This window comes from Cervus canadensis, chromosome 33 (genome assembly GCF_019320065.1).
Source record: "Cervus canadensis isolate Bull #8, Minnesota chromosome 33, ASM1932006v1, whole genome shotgun sequence".
NCBI lineage: Eukaryota > Metazoa > Chordata > Mammalia > Artiodactyla > Cervidae > Cervus > Cervus canadensis.
Genome location: NC_057418.1, coordinates 1,959,027 through 1,979,186, shown reverse-complemented (window position 1 = coordinate 1,979,186; position 20,160 = coordinate 1,959,027). Strand labels below are relative to the sequence as shown.

At 38.8% G+C, this 20,160-nt stretch overlaps 1 protein-coding gene across 2 annotated transcripts in view; it reads left to right on the top strand.

Moving 5' to 3' along the window:
- The window catches only part of THEMIS (thymocyte selection associated), a 190,451-nt gene extending 178,004 nt beyond the window's left edge, over window positions 1-12,447 (top strand). For both annotated transcript variants that reach the window (XM_043457407.1, XM_043457406.1), the window contains one exon: window positions 10,607-12,447. In XM_043457407.1, the coding sequence (XP_043313342.1) occupies window positions 10,607-10,641 (35 nt within the window). In that variant the 3' untranslated portion in view covers window positions 10,642-12,447. The remainder of the gene's footprint in view (window positions 1-10,606) is intronic.
- Window positions 12,448-20,160: the final 7,713 nt, after the last annotated feature.

Here is a 20,160-nt window from a genome sequence, read left to right as displayed (position 1 = left end):
GAGATCAAAGTTTTTGTTTCAATCATTGGAAAACTTATTATCTGACCTTCCCCTGTGTGTGAATCTTCCTGGGATGCTGTATGACAGCTCCAGGTTTGTGCTGTGAATGAATCAGTGCAGAGTATGATACAGACCAGGGCAGGAACTGCTTTGAACCTATTGCCTGTTATCGATGGTTTAAGAAAAAAGAGGACCTGGAGTTAAACTGATGGTCCTAGGCAAGTGCGACTTTCTAACTTTACTCAAGAGAGTAAAATGAAATCTGCTTTCTTACATTAATTTCGACAAGAATTTATTTAAAAACTACACAGTGTATGTCTCTGGGCAACATTTTCACTTGCTTTCCCATTTGAAATTACGATAAATCATAGAGTCTGTCTTCATTGTGAATTATAATTGTGTGACAGTTCCATAACAAGAACACAAAAGTAAAGCAGAAATATAATTCTTCAAAATTCACTTTTGTCCTGTGAAACTTAGTCTATTTTCTTCAGTAAAAAGAGGCTCTTTGAATCTATGTGTGTGTTAGTAGCCCAGACGTGTCCGACTCTTGCTGCCCCATGGACTGTAGCCCACCAGGCTTCTCTGTCCATGGGATTCTCCAGGCAAGGATTCTGGAGTGGATTGCCGTCCCCTTCTCCAGGGGATCTTCCCAATCCAGGGATCAAACCCCGGTGTCCTGCATTGCAGGCAGATTCTTTACCATCTGAGCCAGCAGGGAAGCCCCTTTGGATCTATACTTAACATTTACTGTACTTTGAATGAGTAGCTCATCTGTGAATATTCATTAACTACCTGATGGTTCAGGATGGACAAATCATACTCTTTCTGAGTTTTCTCCTCTTTTAAAATTTTAGACACAAGTCAGTCATTTCCTAAATTCTCTTCGGGTGAGAATGGCAGTTTTAGAGTCTCTGTAGCATATCACAGAGAAAGCAAAGCGAAACCAAACAAAGCCTCATTAAGACAGGGAAGCTGCTTCTGCAGTTTTGCCCCTTCTGGACACCCAGACCTTCTTCTTTCAGTTAGATGGAGTGGAACCATTTCAGATCTGTATCTAATAATTATACTAAAGGGAATTATTTATTTTGAAATTCACTACAGACAACTAGAAGATTTACTCTAAATAGCTGAACACGTTGTATAATGAGGGTTTGATCTGTTGTGGCCGGGAACACAGGAGATTCTACCACAGGATCCGTGCTATCAGTCCCAGCTCCTCTTCACTTAAGAAACATGAACATACCTCACCAGATCTCAAGGGTGACCTTCCTCTCTGGATCTTCGATTCACTCTGGCTATTCGACAAGGCCCGTATCTTATTTAGGGAACATTATTATTAAGTCTGCACATTGTTTGTCCATAAATTACCAGAAGAACAGTTTTCTGAAAGTAGGATGATTACGTAGTTAAATTTTGGATTCTGAACCTAAGACTAAACGTTAAACGTTGGCTACTGCATTCACCAGCTGTGTATCACAAACAATTTGCTAACATCTCTATCTCTTTATTTGTAAAATTGGGTTAATAATAGTGCTATCCTACAGGCTATTTCAATGACTACATTAGATAAAATAGGTTAAAATTAGTATGCCTGCAAGCTAAGCCGCTTCAGTCCTGTCCAACTATTTGCAATGCTATGGACTGTAGCCTGCCAGGCTCCTCTGTCCATGGGATTCTCCAGGCAAGAATACTGGAGTGGGTTTCCATGCCCTCCTCCAGGGGATCTTCCAAACCCAGGGATTGAACCCGCATCTCTTAAGTCTCTTACATTGGCAGGCAGGTTCTTTACCACTAGCACCAGCGGAGAAGCCCAAAGTAAGTATAGTACATAATACACTCCAGTTGAATTATGACTATTATAATTAATGTCTGCATATTTATGAGTTGATGGCTAAGAAAAATTTTGCCTCCTGACAGTATATTTTGCAAAGTGCTGGCTCTGACCACTTGGTATGGCTCTTATAGTCTCCGAGTTTCTGTCCATAGTATTTCCCTTTGAGAACTCTATCCTCTTGGGAATTTCATGGCCTCTATGAATCTTATGTACATGGAAAGTGATTAGGAATCTTTTGGCGATGTGTCACTGAATCCTCTGAATCTTTGAAGCAATGCGATCCTACAGAGACATGGAGTCCTTGAGCCTCCCTAAAGGACCCCTCCCGCCCCCTACCTCAGCTGCAGTAGCTCAAGAAGAGTCCAGTTTCCCTGGTTAATCAGTGGCAGCAGTGTTTTTGAAGAGATGACATGTGTTAAGAGCAAATGTTTGTTCTGAGCTACTTGCTTCACGTCCAGTTTCCAGGGTGGACTTGCATATGGAAAGTTTATTGAGAAGTGCTTTGTGGGACAACACATAGATTGAGGAATGAAAGCGGGTCTGGACAGAGAAGTCATCGTAATAGAAATCATAATAAATAAAAGAAATCGTAGTAGAGTCACAAGAAAGACCTCAGCTGATGGCACAGGGAACTGTGGAACTGGTGTGGCTCTTCTGAGTTGTCCTGTGTTAGGACAAGGGGGCCAGGTTTTCATGGCCCCTGCTTCAGTCCATCATTGGATTCAGCTGCCTTTGGAAAGGGGACATGACTTTGGGCAAGGTGGCTTCCTTCAGCCCAGGGCAAAGTTGTTTGGTATCAGAGGATTATCATTTAGCTGTGAGAAGGATCTGGTTATTGTGTAGGTCACACATTAATTGCAGAGATTGCTTCTGGTGATCTGACTGGCTAAACAGAAAGATGGTTTTCTTTTATTCTCTTTATATATTTGGTTTTATCCTACATAAATATTCTCTATTGAGTAAATTTTATACTCTCCTGATCAACATTCTCTAATGGAACTTCCTTGCTTCTGAAGCTCCAACTATATTCTAATTATCCTACATCTTTATATTAAACCCAAGCCACAACTCATCCTCCAAGTAGTCAAGTAGTGAGAAGACCCCTGGGCCAGAAAACAGAATACAGGTTCAGTAAGGTCTAGTCCCAGCGCTATGCATCCTCGCTGTACAGACTGTCACAGGACATTTCATTTTTCTGAATTATATTTTCCTCATCAAAATATGAGATGCCCCAGGTCATTTTGATGTTCTTTCAGTTCTAAAAGCATGTGATTAGATGATCTTTTCTGATATCATAGTCACGGCACTATGATAAGTTAAGACTTTCCAAGTTAAGACTCACATACAAATGATTCACCACATCTAGAAACATACTTATGGTAAATTAAACAGATAAGAGGAAACAAGTTTCATGGGAAAGCTTTCATTAAGGTCATGGCAGAAGCTAGAAAGAAAGAATGGATTTATAAGAAGATAAAGAATTCTTTATATTGAGCTTTAATTCAACGTTAATGTTTACTGTAAACTTCAGACTTTACTTATATGTTGGGAATCAAAGCATAGGAACTTCTCTATAAAACTATTTGAGAATTAAACAAGGTAAGAGTTCCATTTTAAAGACCTTGACTGAATGACTGAATATATGTTATTTAGAGGTAGGCACTTTAGAAATAATAAAATATATCCTTGTTTTTCAATTTTATTAAACGCAGACTTCAATAATTCATTGTTATTCTAGATAATATGTAATTTTAAGCACAATAATTACTTTTACTCCTAAAGACTAGAAAATCATTGTTTAAGATATCGGATAATTTCAAACTGGTAATCCAAAAATCTGGTATATCTTTTGTCCTTCTACTTAACATCAGTGTAGATTTTTCATAATATAAACAAAATAATGACACCAGTAGAATATCCCTCACATTTCTAGGGAATACTGTTTTCAGTTTAGGAATACTGACAGCCTAAAGTAAAACATTATAAGTCTGCTCTTCCTTTTATAGCAACCTGTTAATATTTCCCTCTTTTTGGAAGGTTTAAATGTTGAAGAATATACTGGAAGGAGAATCCACAGTCATTTCCTTCCTTGAACAATTCTGAAACGTCATTTCCTATTAGGCAGTTGTGTGAGTACTGACAGCCTTGCCCCTCTTCTTCCCTAGAGATTAATTTATTTCCTGCAGTGCTTGCTCTTCATGGAAAATCTGACTTGTCAGCCCTCACCAATGGGAGATCTCATCAGCAGAATGTTAATTATAAAAGCAAAACTATATACCATATTGAAAGGGAAAAGCAGTTCTCCAGGCAATGCAGCCTTTTTGTTTTCTTTTCTCTCCACTTCATTCTCTCCTCAGACTGTGCCTGAGTAGGAACATTATCCACTGGGGAAACATTCTGCGAGATGGTGGGGTATAGAGGAAATGTGCAGGCTTTGCCACCCAAAACTGAATTCTGATTCAAAGAATGTTGAATTTATTTGGGATTTGATTTCTTTATCTGTAAAATAAACATAAAAATGCCTGCCTCGTGTGAAATTATATAATGAGACTGGCACACTAGAAAATTATTCATACTATCATAGCCTTCGTTTAGTACCTACTGCATATTGACTAGTGTGGCATAATTGTAACCATGTCACATGTTAATCTATTAGAGTTTAAGAAATATATCTTTCAGCTTTAGGAGTTAGGCATATGAGATGAAGACACCTTATTGAGATGGCCTGTTTGAAGTTTTACTCTTCATTTCCTTTCTCTTCTCATCATCACTCACACTTTTCATGATGCTCACTAGATACTTATGAACATTTTTTTTTTTCCCACAAATCAGTTCTTAGAAAATTGAAAGGTGTTTGCTAATAGTTTTAGGCCTATCTATTCAGGTTGGAAACTGTGTTTTAGTTTATTAAAAGTTATTTCTCTAAAATTGTCAATTTCTGTTTGCTTACGTCTCAGAAACAAAATTTTGGTGAATTAAATCTTGAGACAAAGAAGATTGTCAGCAAAGACGGTGGCAGCAAAGCAGAGATAAAGAGATACAAGATGAAGAAACAAAAGCAATTATTTTAAGTCCAGGATGATCACTCTTTCAGTAGTATGACTACAACTAACAAATCTGTTTAAGTACATTCACTTTTTTATTGTTTCCCCCACGTGGTTTTATAATTTTTGTGTAACACTATAAAGAAAACCAGTTAAAGCAAATTCATCACTTTTCTGTGATAAAATAGGAAAAAGATGCCACAGTATAAACTCACAATAACTGAGACTGGATGCAGGGCTCCTGCAGCAGACGGGAGCTCTGTGCATAGAGCAGAGAAAAGTGTCATTCTTTCACACGGCAAAATGAGACTTTTCTTAATGACCAGTGACAGTGTCTCAACTTGGGTAGAACAAGGGATTGGATCTGTATGTTGATCTTTGCCGTGGATCTTTATAGAGTCATATGCGCATCATTAATTGATCCTTTTTAATGGTAAATGCATTTTTTGAAACTATAGAGTTTTCTTAAAAATAATGAGCTTTTGAGCCTCTCCCCAATTTCCTAATTTTCCTTATTAATAACTTCTAACCTTATTTTAAATTTCCTTTCCCTTTTTTCCCTAACCTTTTTTCTTATTGGCAAAGGACTTTCTTTTACCCATTAGTTCAATCAATTTTGGTTTTTATTTCATTCACAAGGCCCATCTTTAATTTGGCCAATAAAGTAAGCAAAGCAAAAAGGAACAGATGACTTTGAAAATTTGTCTCAGTGAGTCTCTAAGTTCTTGTACATAAAATGGTCATTTAGTGAGCATGTTAAAAATACATAGTCTTGGGATGTTCTTTCTCTAGTAGTGCTGACAACCTCTGGTGGGTCATATGCATCCCATTGCCTGTTATTGTACTGCCCTCAAGCTAAGAATATTTGTTTTTTCACTTTTAAGTGGTTGAAAAATAAAAATATTTTCTGACACATTAAAATTACCTAAAATTCAAATTTCAATTTTTATATAAAGCTTTACTTCAACAGAGCCACACTTATTCATGTGCACATGGTCTGTAGCCGCTTTTGTGCTGTATCATCAGAACTGAGTAGTTTTGACTAAGACCATATGCAAAGCCTAAAATTTTTACCATTTGGCCCTCTAGAAGGAAACTTTGTTAACCCCTGCTCTAGAGAGTCTGATTCAGAGGTTCTCAAGAAAGAACAGTCATTAATTTGATTTCAACATGTTTTTAGGTGATTGTGATACTGAGGTCTGATGACGCTTTGAAAGGTAATACAGTAGGAAAATTAAGAACAAACTGTCTCTGCTTCTCCCCTTCTCATCACCTACTCCACCAGCAATTCCTATTGGCTTTATCCTCCAACAGTATCTAGAATTTATTTATTTATTTATTTTTACCTAGTTCACTGCCATCAACTTTGTCCAAGCCATCATCACCTTTCATCTGGATTCTTGGATTGGCTTCCTAACTAGTCAATCTGCTTCTGCCCTTGCCTCAGTATCCTCCATTCTCAACAGGCCAGCCAGAGTGAATGTTTTAAAACCTTAATCTGATCATGTAACTCTTTTCTTCAGAATCCTCCAGGGGTCTCTCCATTTCTCGGTACCTTGGCCTCCCAGCTGCTCCTCAGAAGTGTGAGGGGCACTCCAACCTCAGCACAACACAGACTGTTTTCTCTAAGAGGCACAGTCTTTCCCCGAGAGATTTGCACTGCTTTTATCTTTATTTAGGTCTCTTCTTAGCCATTACCTTCTTGGCAATTCCTTCTATGAACGCCCTATTTGAAACTGTAGCTCTTCACCGGGGTCTACTGACCTCCTTTATGGCATCTCACACGCCGCACACTTTGCTGCTTTATTTTGATTATGGGCCGTCTTCCCCACATGTGGGCTCCATGAGGACAGGAAATTTTACCCATTTGCTCTGTCCTTAGATTTAAAAGAGTTCCTGGCTTACTGCCAGTTCTCAATAAATATTTCTTGAATAGAGAAATGAGGCCCAGACTCCCATTCTGTTCTTGACAGATTGTGTGTGACACCTATCAAACATGCAAAAACAATTGCCAGGAGTTTAAGACTCGTCTTTGAAAAATGACGTAATATCTTGTAATCACCACAGATGAGAAGAAGAATAAATTTGTATCATTTGCTTTTTTCCCTCTCAACCAATAACTTAGTTACAAAAGATGCTAAAGGAAAGTAAATAGAGGAAGGGTACATGGGTGAAAATTCAGCTGAAGATGTTTGGAAGAGGTTCTAGAAAGTTCCACAAACAAGTGCTTCTTAGAGCAAGTAGATGTGGTCACTTCAAGTTTTACTTTTCAACATCAGGCTGAGCAGTTTGAGGAAATGGACACTCGAAGTTCTCAAAAGGGAAAATGCAGGGCATGAATAGCCTTGGTTCAGTTAACTGCTCGGGAAAAATCAGCTTTATAAAAGAATGTAGAGCATTTTTAGATATACCTGAACTGGATTCCTCAAAAATCAGATGAAATGGAGATTTTCTTTGACGTTAATACTCTCATTCAAAAAAAATTCTCATCTAATCTTACATATTTTTAAAGCTTCATTTTGTGAATTAAACAGTCATTACATAGAACATAACAGTTCTTACATAGACGTTGACTGTTGAAAAACTATTCTGACTATTGAAGAACACATTTTTGAGAGAAAAACAAAACAAAATAAAACTTCATTCTGTGTTCTTCTGTGGATGAAGTATTTGGCTTGAACTCCCAGGAACTGAGTGCACATGATTCCAGAGCCCTCAGTTAACATCATCATCTAAGTAATTATGAATTTTCAAAAATAATCAGTCAGTATTCAATTCAAGGTAAGAAACATCACCTCCAAATTAATTTGGTGACATTTTCCAAAGGAGTGTTCGATGAATGCCAAAAGATTTGATGGCTTTAAATCAATTTGAATTTTAAAACCTAAATAATTGTCAGAAAAATCAGTTCATTCACATTGTGAGAATTCTTGTAACTTAATTCAATAAAGAACAAAGTTTCTGTTTAACATGAAATCAGCTGTGTCTTAACTTCAGCTGGCCATTAAAGCACAGGCATCATTGAGGGGATTCACGCCCTGGGTGGAAGATGGGGCTAAATCAGGCAGAGAGAGGCAACTTATAAAGTGAAGTCGCTCAGTCGTGTCTGACTCTTTGTAACCCCGTGGACTGTAGGTCACCAGGCTCCTCCGTCCATGGGATTTCCCAGGCAAGAATACTGGAGTGGGTTGCCATTTCCTTCTCTGGGGGATCTTCCTGACCCAGGGTTTGAACCTGCATCTCCTGCATCGCAAGCAGATTCTTTACCGCTGTGCCACCTGGGATTCCCAAATATTTCTTTGAGCCCCTTTGTTTTGGGCGGGTGGCAAGAATACTGGAGTGGGTTGCCATTCCCTTCTCCAGGAGATCTTCCCAACCCAGGGATTGAACCCGAACCCGGGTCTCCCACATTGTAGGCAGATGCTTTACCATCTGAGTCCCTTCCAAAACTAAGATAGTTTAAATCCTATTATTTTATATTGAGATAATTTAATTATTTTAATCCCTCCCTCCCAGTTTTCTGCTTAACTCTGTACTATCTTAAATCAGTTTACTGACAAGGGAAAGTGAAACTAATAACTGTCAAGATGACAGATTGAACTTTCAAGCTACAGGCTTGTGTGACTATGAGATAGTAATAGCAAGTAATATTTTTGTTGCACTTTACATTTTACAAAACACTTGCAGGTTCGTTATTGCATTTGATGTTTCCTCAATGCTATGATTCTGTTATTGTTACCAAAACTTATTCATTTGTAAGAAAATGGAATTCAGAGGTTTCTCAAGACACACAGCCAGTAAGTCTTAGAATCAGGACTCAGATCGAGTTCTTCAGGTTGTTTCTCTGTACTACAGTGTATTTATTTCATTTGCCCTCCCCAGCCTCTCCCCTTATGAAAAGCAAGGCTGTGAGGGAGAAATTCGGTTGTTATCCCTTTTTGCAGATAAAGTCACAAAGATAGTCCGTGGTGGAAGTGGGGATTATATCTGGGCATGCTGCCTAAGAATCCTGTTTTCTTTTATCTATAATGTATATTCCACAGTATGTAGTTTTATTGCTGTTTGTGATAAAAGGAAGACATGAAAATCTAAAGGCAGCAGTTGGGGATGGTGGATGATGAGGAGAGAGAATGAAATCAAAGAGAGCATGAGGCCTAGATGATCTTCCTCTCATCCTACCCCACCTTCCAGCCCCCAGCCTCACGTAGCACTGAGGGGAAGTTGATGGAAGAAAATAAATTCAGGCTGTTAGAGAAATTAACATGATGTGTGGAGAAATTCCACTTTTTTCTGCTTTGACATCCTCTTTCTTTTTTTCCCAGTTAGTCTGTGAACTCCTCAGAGATCACAGACTATGTTTTGTCCTTATATTTTACACAGATAGTAAAACTAGGTAACAGTTGATGAAATAGTAAACCTCTTTATTGCAAAATATGAAACTTTTACATTTATTGACTCATTTGATCCTTGTCATAACCCTAGACATTATTGTCTAGGGTTAGACATTATTGTCTAAGATAGACATTATTGTCCCTTCCCCACCCGCCTTGTTTTCAAAGATGAGGAAATAAGGTACATAAAGGTTAAGTAACTTACTTAAGGTTATAGAGCCAGTGTGTAGTAGAAAAGGAAGGAAGGAAGAAGGAATGAAGGGACGAAGAGGAAGAGGGAGGAGAGGAGAGAGGAAGGCAAGAAGGAAGGGAGGAAGAAAGGAAGGAAGAAGAGGAAAAGGGAGGCAGGAAGGGAGGTAGGGAGGAAGTCGTAGGCTAACGAACGCTCTGGGCCAACAACCTCAGAGTGTTCCTCTCCAGGTCCATGAGGCTAAGCACTAGACAGTAGATCACTAGCACAACGAGGAGTGAACAAGTGAAAGAAATGATCAGTTGTCTCTACTGTTTGACCATTATAGTTCATGCCATTATAATTTTTTTTAAACCACCTATGCCCCATGGTCCACAAAGCCATAATGCAAAGAAGCGTCCATCTTCCCTGAACACAAAGAGTGCAGGGTAGCTTACTTTCCTTGAGAGTGTGACATGATGTCTTTTTTTTAAAAAAAATTATTTATTTATTTTAAGTGGAGGCTAATTACTTTACAATATTGTAGTGGTTTTTGCCATACATTGACATGAATCGGCCATGGGTGTACATGATGTCTTAACATCAAGTCTGTGCACATGTTCATTAGAAACGAGATTGTACAGTTTTTGTCTGAGACCTGTTGCTTTTTTTCATTTAATGTTATAGGTACCCTTTTCTCCTCCACTAGATTTGGACTCCATTGCATAGCCATTGTGGCACAGCTGAGGTGATGGGTCTGCAACTGGACATTTTTTAGAGCACAATCAAGCTCTAGCCCCTTACTAGGCCAGTCTCTGAACTTCACCTTGGAGTCAGGTTTTCACTTTACATTACCAGATAAAAGAGTCTTTATAAGCATAAACTAAAACACAAAGAAAAGCACTTTGTAAGCTGAAAGACACTTAACAAATTTAATGTATTATCTCACAGAAATATCTACTTTGTTTTTGAAGGGTTTACGTGAGTTCCTTGGACTTTTGGTTTTTTTGTTTGTTTTGTCTTGGTTCTTATTTTGTTCTCAGTTCTCAAAAAACTTAGAGGCAGGTGAGTGTCCTACAAACAGTACTTGAAAGCAAATAGTTTCTTTCTTGACTATTTCTAATACATGTTCTGATGGATCCCTTTTAATATTTTTTTCTTACAGAAATCCTCAAAACTGAAGAACATCAAAAACAATGAGATGTGACTGAAGCCACTTGGTCAGTGAACATAAATATTGCAATGTAAAACCAAACCCTAGCCTTCTAGCTGAAAAAAATAGCCCTGAAAGGAGTCCAGGCCATTGCAAAGGTGAAGACAACATTAAAAGTTTTTAACAGATAAAACTTAAAGGGCAACCTAGGGTATAAAATTCATAGTCTATTTTGTTGTGCCAAAATCTACATGTATTTTTTATTGTTTCTAGGGACATGTTTATTTAATGTGCACATTTTTTGTGGTTTCTATTCCCACTACTGACAATTAAGCAATTGGAAATTACTTTTATACTTCAGTTTCTTAGTAAAACAATTTAAAATAGGATAAAAGCTCACCAACTATCTTCACTTTCCTCAGAATTTGTTTTGCCATTTTTTAGTGTTATCATCACTATTGTTAAAAACAACAAAAAATAATTATATGAGAATGATCTAAAATAGCCAGGTTTCTTATGTGAATCCCTTGGAGCTGTGGAAATAAGTTTGACTTTACATTTTTATTTAGTTTTAGAAACATATAGTGAAAAGTGTGTTAGAGACTTGACAGTCAAAACCACTCTGAGTTACAGGTAGTTCCCATAACTTTTTCCCCTGTCCCTTAATAACAGAGTTCATTACTGCCATATCACCAAAGATCTGATAATATGCTTTATTAATTTATGTACTGTAGACCAGATAACCCTTTAGATAAATGTTTATTAGGATTGGAGGAAAGCCATTTCAGTTATGTATCATTTATGTATTAAGTATACAGAGACAACATTATTTTGCCTCTAACAAAATGAAATGACAGAGAATTATACAGGAATTATGCGTGTGTGCTATTTTGTTCAATTCTTATGACCCCATGGACTATAGCCCACCAGGCTCCTTTGCCATGGAATTTTCCAAGCAAGAATTTTCTGGGGTGGTTTACCATTTACTCCTCCAGTGGATCTTCCTGATCCAGGGATCAAACCATGTATTGGCAGGTGGGTTCTCTACCACGAGCCACCTAGGAAGCCATACAGGTATTATACAGGAATTTAATGGCCTACTTTGGACTTGGTTCATAGATTGCGCTGTATATAAAAATATAGGTAATCTCATATCTCATAATTATTTTATATCATGTATAGAAATCATTTGCTTTTTTAGTACTAGTTTCTGAAGACAAATCATGAAACAACTTTTCCACAGGAAAACAATTACAATCTTTCATAAATGCTTACATGCTGACTTAGCTTGCTGCTCTGTACCTTATTTTCTTCCTTTTCAAGTGGAAATGGACCCTGATTTCCAGTACCCTAAGGATTATTTAGTGATTTGATATGGTACCATGTTGTTATTTATGATTTCTGAAATTTTCTGATGTTTCACTTTATCTATTTCCATTGTTTGTGCCCATAAAAAGAAGAACTTTTAAAAGATTATGTCCCCACGTTTGATTATTGAAGTCCACTGAGAATCCTTTCTCAACAATTTTGGCAAACTCATAAAACTCACAGGCCAGTTTGTTAATTTTCAAATAAAAATAAATAGTATTTTTATTTGTTATATGAGAACAATTATGTCCATACTTTTAGTAAGTACAATTCTTTGATTAGAAATTCAGGAGAATGCATGTCTTAGTTCAGTCATAAATCATCAAGAGCTTTCTAGTGGAAATCATATATATCATTTCTAACAATGCAAATCCTTTTTGTACTGTGTTTCTGGCTTTCTTGAATTTGAAAGACGTAATAAACTTCATGCTCATCTATGGAAGATTTTGGGAGATTGAAAATAAAGTTTGTTTTGCTTGTGTGTATGTTCTCTGTCATATTTAATAACTATCGTCTTGTAACAAATAGAATATTCTTTAACTAGGATTGAAATCAGATCTTCAGGAAAAGGTTTATTTGTGTTGCCTTCCCTGGTGGCACTGTGGTAAAGACCACCTGCCAATTCAGGAGATGCAAGAGATACAGGTTCTATCCCTGGGTCGGGGAGATCCCCTGGAGTAGGGAACAGCAACCCACTTCAGTGTTCTTGCCAGGAAAATTCCCTGGACAAAGGAGCCTGGCGTGCTACAGTCCACGGGATCACAAATTCAGACACGTGTAGGCATGCACGCTTGAAACATGTTTACTTGTGTTAAAGAAGCCAGGAGAAGTGCGGTACCTACTCCTCACTCTGCCACCCACAACAAGGACCTAGAGGGCTGACTCAGTCATGTCTAACTCTTTGAGACCGCATAGACTGTTGCCCAACAGGTTTCTGTTCCATAGGATTATCCCGGCAAGAATACTGGACTGGGTTGCCATTTCCTCCTCCGAGGGATCTTCACCCACAAATCGAATCTCCTGCGTCTCTTGCATCACAGGCAAATTCTTTATTGCTGAGCCATCTGGGAAGCCCATAGTGCTGAGCACAATGATCAAATTTCACGATATGATGGGGCTGCATAGACAGACACCAAGACCTCCAACAATGCTGCCTTCTTGCTAACAAATTAAACAGTTTGGGGAAGGGGATGGAAAGGGGGTGAGACATGAAGACAGGAAGGTGCTCTTTGAGGCATGTTAGCATTTTATAACCAAGACTTTAATTTTGTCTTAAGATAAAATCAATATTAATGAGACTTTTGAATGTTTATCCAAAGGCTTAAGTTACAACCTGCTTCTAAAAGGAAAAGGGTAAAAAAAATAAGTAAAAGGAAAAGGGTATGTAAAATCCCTGGGAAGGAAGAGTCGGAGTCCGAATATATCCCAATAGGCTGGAATACTAGAAAGTCAAGCCCAACAGAATGAAAACTGTTTTGGTTTGATGATCAAAAATTTGCACAGTGTGACTCTACTGCTTCTCCTGCTCCCGCTGAGGCCCAGGTTCCATCCTCTCTTCCTGGGTTTCTGCAGTAACCTTGTAACCATGCGTTCCTTTCCTGCTTAGCACAGGGCTGAGAATGATCTCATTAGGACAGGTGATTTCACACCACAGTTGCTTCCCACCTTGCTCAGAGTAAAAGCCAAAATTCGTGACATGATCTGCAAAGCCCTACACAGTCTGTTCCTGTCACTTCTCTGACCTCTTGTCCTCTCACTCCCTTGCCAAGTCATGCTGGCCACCGCACTGTTCATCCAACAGGACTGGGCAGTCATCTCCAGGCCTTTGCTTTGCTTTCTTTCCACCAGGAAAAGCTCTTTGCTCAGACAGCCATACAGGTCAGTCCCTCACTTCCCTCAGGGTTTCATCACACGAATGCCTGCCCTGACCACACTGCCTCACAGTGGAACCCCACTTAATGTGTGGGTGTGTGTGCGTGCAGTCACTCAGACATGTCTGACTCTTCTGCGACCCCATTTAGCCCACCAGGCTTCTCCATGGGACGTTTCTGGCAAGAACACTGGAGTGGGTTGCCATTTTCTCCTCCAGGGGATCTTCCTGGCCCAGGGATCGAATCCGCATCTCCTGTGGTTCCTGCATTGGTAGGTGATTCCTTAACACTGAGCCACCAGGGAAGCCCAATATTTTATTAAGAGTGTAAAATTAAAACTCTTTATAGCTATCATGGAAACAGTATATTGAAAAAGAATACCTACTGAACTGTACAACCAAAAAAGAAATAAATTCATTCAACTACAGTGTTTACTGACACCTACTGGATTGTTTTACTTATAACTTTACTCTGTAAATTGTGAAAATTTTAAAATACATTAAAATCTGGACTGAATCAAGTGTACTTCATTCAGTTTCTTTGTAAGTAGAAGTTTATTGCACAGTCTGTTTATAGTATATATTATATTCTCTGTTTACTATATAGTCTATGTTTAATGTACTGGAGCCATACCAAAGCATGCCCTTTAGGTAACTAAGCTGGGGGTGCTTAGTCTCTGTAGCTTCCCTATGCTGATGTGACTCACACTATTAATGTTTTTTGTCACTTCTTGACGACAGTGCTATGACAGCGCATGTGAGATGCTGCCAGGATTCTCTTGCTCTGCATCATGCTTTTTACCCCTCACTAAGCTAAGCAAACTTGGTGCTGGGTGAGCCTATTGTGTCTTGTATATTGGTTGACAATTTAAAGCTGAAACTTATTCTAATGTTCTTGTCCTTGTAAGAATATAAAATAAACATTTAAAATATTAGCAAAACAGTTTAGGTGCAACAGGAGAGAAGATTGTAGGGACAGTAGTATTTAAGTCATCACCCAAAATGCAACAAAAAAGACAAAAGGAAGTATGAAAGAGATATTAAAGGACATTCAGATGAGTTTTAGAAGGCATAATATTTATTAGAGGGAAGGAAAATGGCAACCCACTCCAATATTCTTCTCTTGAAAACCCCATGGACAGAGGAGCCTGGCACACTACAGTCCATGGGTCTCAGAAGAGTTGGACACAATTTAGGGACTAAACAATAACAATACTTATTTAACTAGAATTAGAGCAAGAGGAATTGGGAGACTGGCGCTAGACTGAGGTAAGGCAATATTCAAAGAGTTGATACCTGAGAACTCTCTAGATTTAGTAGATAATACTAGTTTTCATTAAATACAGAATATCTCAAGCAGGATAAAAACACCAATTTCCCAACACATGATATAATAGTGAAATTTGAGAAGATGGCTACCGAGTTAAGGCTGGACAAACAATAAAATTTACCAAGACCAAAAGAGAAGCTGGAAGCAAGGGTACTGGGGGAGACCCTCTTAAGATCCGTGAACCAAAATAATTTTTAAAAGTAGGAATAAAGAAACTTTTACAAGGAAACAAAAACAGGGAGGACTTACAATCAGTTGACTTCTCAGCATAAAACTACATAAAGGATGTACTTCAAGAAAGAAAATAAATCCAGAAATGAAGATCTGAGAATCAAGAAAGAAAGATACATTAAAAGAGAGTTCACTGAACAGGAGACAATATTTGCCGCATGCACGTCTGAGAAAAGAATTGTATCCAGAAAATGTAAACTAACTCCAACTTCCCTGGTGCTCACGCAGTAAAGAACTTGCTCTCATTGCAGGAGACCTGGGTTCGACCCCTGGGTGGGGAAGGTCCCCTGGAGAAGGGAATGGCTGCCCACTCCAGTGTTCTTGCCTGGAGAATCCGTGGACACAGGAGAATGAAGGCTTGCAGTCCATGGGTTGCAGAGCCGGGCACAACTGTGTGATTAACACTTTCACAAATCGTTAGGCAAAATGCTGACAGCTTAATTTTAAGAAAGGATAGAGGACTTAAGTGAGCATTTCATAAACAAGTATATCCAAATTTATAATGGGCCTATGTAAATGTGCTCAGAAATGGCAATCTTTAGGACAATGCGAATTAGAGGCATGATGACATATACCATTACAAATTCACCAGATGTCTAAGGTTTTTTTTTAATGACAAAAACAAGTTTTGAAGAATGTGTAGAGCAATCAGAACTTGCACGTATTGCCGGTGCAAGGTGTTTCTTTTTTAATATTTATTTATTTATTTGGCAACGTCGGGTCTAGCTGTAACACACCAGATCTTTGCTGTGTCGTACGAGGCATGCAGGCGCTCTAGGTGTGGAATGCAGGCTTAGCTGCTGTGAGGTGTGTGGGAATCTTGGTTCCACAACCAAGGATTAAACCCATGTCCCCTGCATTGTGAGCTGGAATTTTAACCACTGGACCACCAGGGAAGTCCCACTGGTGAGAGTTTAAACTGATACATCTACTTGGAAAACTACAATATCTACCAAAGATAAACAAATATCTACTCTGTGATTCAGAATTTCCACTCCTAGGTGTAAATCAAACTCCAATTAAATTAATTAAAAAGGAACTGAGTACATTAACCTACCAATGGGACAGGTATAAAGGATGCTTGTAGCAGCCGCACTCACAATAGCTTCAAGCTGAGCCTGGTCCCGAGCCATGAGACACAGAACAGAGAACTAAATTGTGATGCAGCAACATGAGTGTGATGATGCATGCTCAAAACCATGATGCTGAACGATAGAATTCAGACACAAGACTATCATATGCTGCATGATTTCTTTTATATTACATTTACAAGAGGTCAACCCTGTTTTATGCTAATGGAAGGAAGTCTGGGGTTTGCATTTGGGTTGGTACTGACCAAGAAGAAGAAGTCATGGCATCTGGGGTATGTCATTTAGAATATACATATATATTTCAATGAGTATATAACAAGGTTGAAGGTCTACTGGAAGTCAAATCCTGGATTTGGAATTGAACCCATGTCCACTGCATTGGCAGGCAGTATCTTAACCACTGGGCCACGAGGGAAGTCCCCTGACATTTTACACCATTGGATAACCCAAGTGAAGTGAAGTCGCTCAGTCATGTCTGACTCTTTGCGATCCTATGGACTGTAGCCTACCATGCTCCTCCATCCATGGGATTTTCCAGGCAAGAGTACTGGAGTGGGTTGCCATTTCCTTCTCCTGGATAACCCAAAGAGGGTATCAAAAGGCCAACCAAAATGAAAGTGTAGCAAATCAATGAACTGTGATAACACGGAGAGGAAAGGGGAATCAAAGCAAGAATGGAGCTGTAGAAGAAGAGCTGGCTGGGAGAATGTTGACCCTGCTGCCCTTTGAGAGACTTTAAGCGCGCAGCCAGAGCAATCTGATGAAGGCGTACATGCAGAAAGTGGGTGTGAGGATGAAGAGGCCTCCAGCAAGGCGGTGACGGCACAGATGTCCACATGACAGGAGCCCTCTGAGGTATTTCACAACATTGAAAGGGTGAAATGCTGGGTGCTGATCCAACTTAGAAAAAGGTGTCACAGCTCACCAAGGCATACTTGCTGTTTACTGTAAGATATATGATGAGAAGAAGGCAGGAACGGTTTGTACTATTTCAGATGTGTTTTACCAAGAGACATGAGACTCAGTTCTCAACGTTTCCCAGCTTTAAATTATAGTGTACTAGATAAATATTAGCTTTACTATTTTCTGTTTGCTTGTACATTTATAAATGACAGTTTTGGGGCTTCCCAGATGGCTGGAATGGTAAAGGACCCCCCTGCCAATGCAGGGGATGTAAGAGAGGCCGGTTTGATCCCTGGATCAGAAAGATGCCCTGGAGGATGGGATGGCAGCCAACTCCAGTACTCTTGCCTGGAGAATCACATGGACAGAGGAGCCTGGTGGGCTACAGTCCATTGGGTCACAGAGTCGGACACAACTGAAGCAACTTACCACAAGTACATAGCAGACATGATTTTTTAATGTTTAGACAGGATTTTAAAAGATCATGAAACAGTTTTAATAGTTCGCACTGACAATTAAGAGCACTTTGTACAATGTCAGCTTGCACAGTCATTTTTATGGTCCCCTACTTACTGCCGTGTAAGGCACAGTGCAGGCTAAATTATAGAGGTATATATTTTGATGTTTTGGCAATAAATATATTACAGTTTTAAAAATAGCTAAGAGAAAATGTTGCAACTGTATTATATAGTAATTGTTACCAAAATAGGAAACAAATAATTAGTGACTGTTGGGAATGGTGTCAGGGAGAGAACCTGTCGGGTTAGACCAGTTAATGTGCAAGAATCAGTAGCTTCTTCTCCTCACACCAGACTCTCCTGCAACCTGGTGATGATGCACATTTCACGTTATTCTAAGGCTATGGTAGGGGGGTCATTACCCTTGATTATTTCTTTCTAAATGTGTCTCACGCACATCTATTGCTCTCCGTCTCTTTCTCACCTTTCCTAACTGACACCGGGATGAACTCAAGTGAATGGCAGTGTTCAAACATCTCCTCTGTGAATGCTGCAAGATTCACTCAAGCAGACACCACCATCCCCATTTCTCCTCTACTACTATAGTACATAGGACAGAATTCAGGGCCGTGAATATTTGTTTGCATGTATTTTCACCGAGTTGAGCTATCTCAAATCCTAAAAGATGATGGTATGAAAGTGCTGCACTCAATTTGCCAGCAAATTCGGAAAACTCAGCAGTGGCCACAGGACTGGAAAAGGTCAGTTTTCATTCCAATCCCAAAGAATGGCAATGCCAAAGAATGCTGCACATTTGTTTTTCTCAGTTAATCTTAAAATCTTAACTTGCAGAGAGACTACTAAAATAATCTTTTTGAGCATTTGAATTATGTCAATAGAAAGAATCTATTTTCTGTTTTAAACTGAATTATAGCTGGTTTACAGGGACTTCCCAGATGTGCTAGTGGTAAAGAACCCGCCTGCCAATGCAGGAGATATAAGAGATATAAGAGTTTGACCCCTGGGTCGGGAAGATCCCCTGGAGGAGGGCTTGGCAACCCACTCCAGTATTCTTGCCTGGAGACTCCCATGGACAGAGGAGCCATCAAAGTGATTCATGTATGTTGTCTGTGTGTGTGTGTATGTATATATATATTTTCAGATTCCTTTCTGTGATCGATTATTATGTGATTTTAAATATGGTTCCCTGCGATATATGATAGGACCTTGTTGCTTATATATTTTATTTATAGCAGTATTTATCTGTTAATTCCAAGCTCCTAATTTATCCCCCCCCCCATATCCTCTTTGGTAACTGTGTTTACTTTCTATGTCTGTGAGTCCTTTTCTATTTTGTAAATAAGCACCTTTATATCATCTTCAGATTCCCGCGAGTGAGGTCATGTGGTGTTCGTATGACTGCACTTAGTGAGATCATCTCTAGGCCCGTCCGTGTTGCTGCAAATGACCTCATTCGTTCATTTGATGAATGATATTCCATTGTATTGCATCTTCTTTGCCATTCATCTGTTGATGCACACTGAGGCTGTCCCTTGTCTTGGCTTTGTAACTAGTTTCACAATGAATATTGGGGTGTGTGTATCTTTTCACATTAGAGATTTATCTGGATATGTGCCCAGGAGGGGGATTGCTGGGTCAGACGGTGACTCTATCTTTAGTTTCTGAGGAACCTCCATTCTGTTCTCCGCACCGGCAGCACTGATTTACATTCCCAACAACAGTGTAGGGGGGCTCCCTTTTTCAATACTCTCTCCAGGATTTATTATTTGTAAACTTTTTGAAGATGGCCATTCTGACTGGTATGAGGTGATACCTCTATGTAGTTTTAATTTGCTTTTCTCTAATAGATAGTAATGTTGAACATCTTTTCATGTGCCTGTTAACCATCTGTATGTCTTCTTTGAAGAAATGTCTATTTGGATCTGTTGCCATTTTTTTTTTAATTGAGCTGCATTATCTGTTTGTATATTTTGGAAATCAAGCCCTTGTCAGTTGTATCATTTGCAAATATTTTCTCTAAGGAATTGTCTATTTTCGAGTTTGTTTTTAAAATCTATATTCAACTCTTGTTTATTCATTTGTAAACTTGCCATGAAAAATTTAAAAAAACACAGGCAAGCTTTCTTTTGTCCCAAGTAACTATGAGCTATTATTTCTTTACATATATACTAACCCTCACTGCCATGGAATGTGTATTCAAGGGCTAAAATCTGTTGTTCTTATCTGATTTCAAACAGTTGAGTAAAATAAATAATGGTTCAAAATCTATGCCAGTTGTATCAATTAAAGTAACA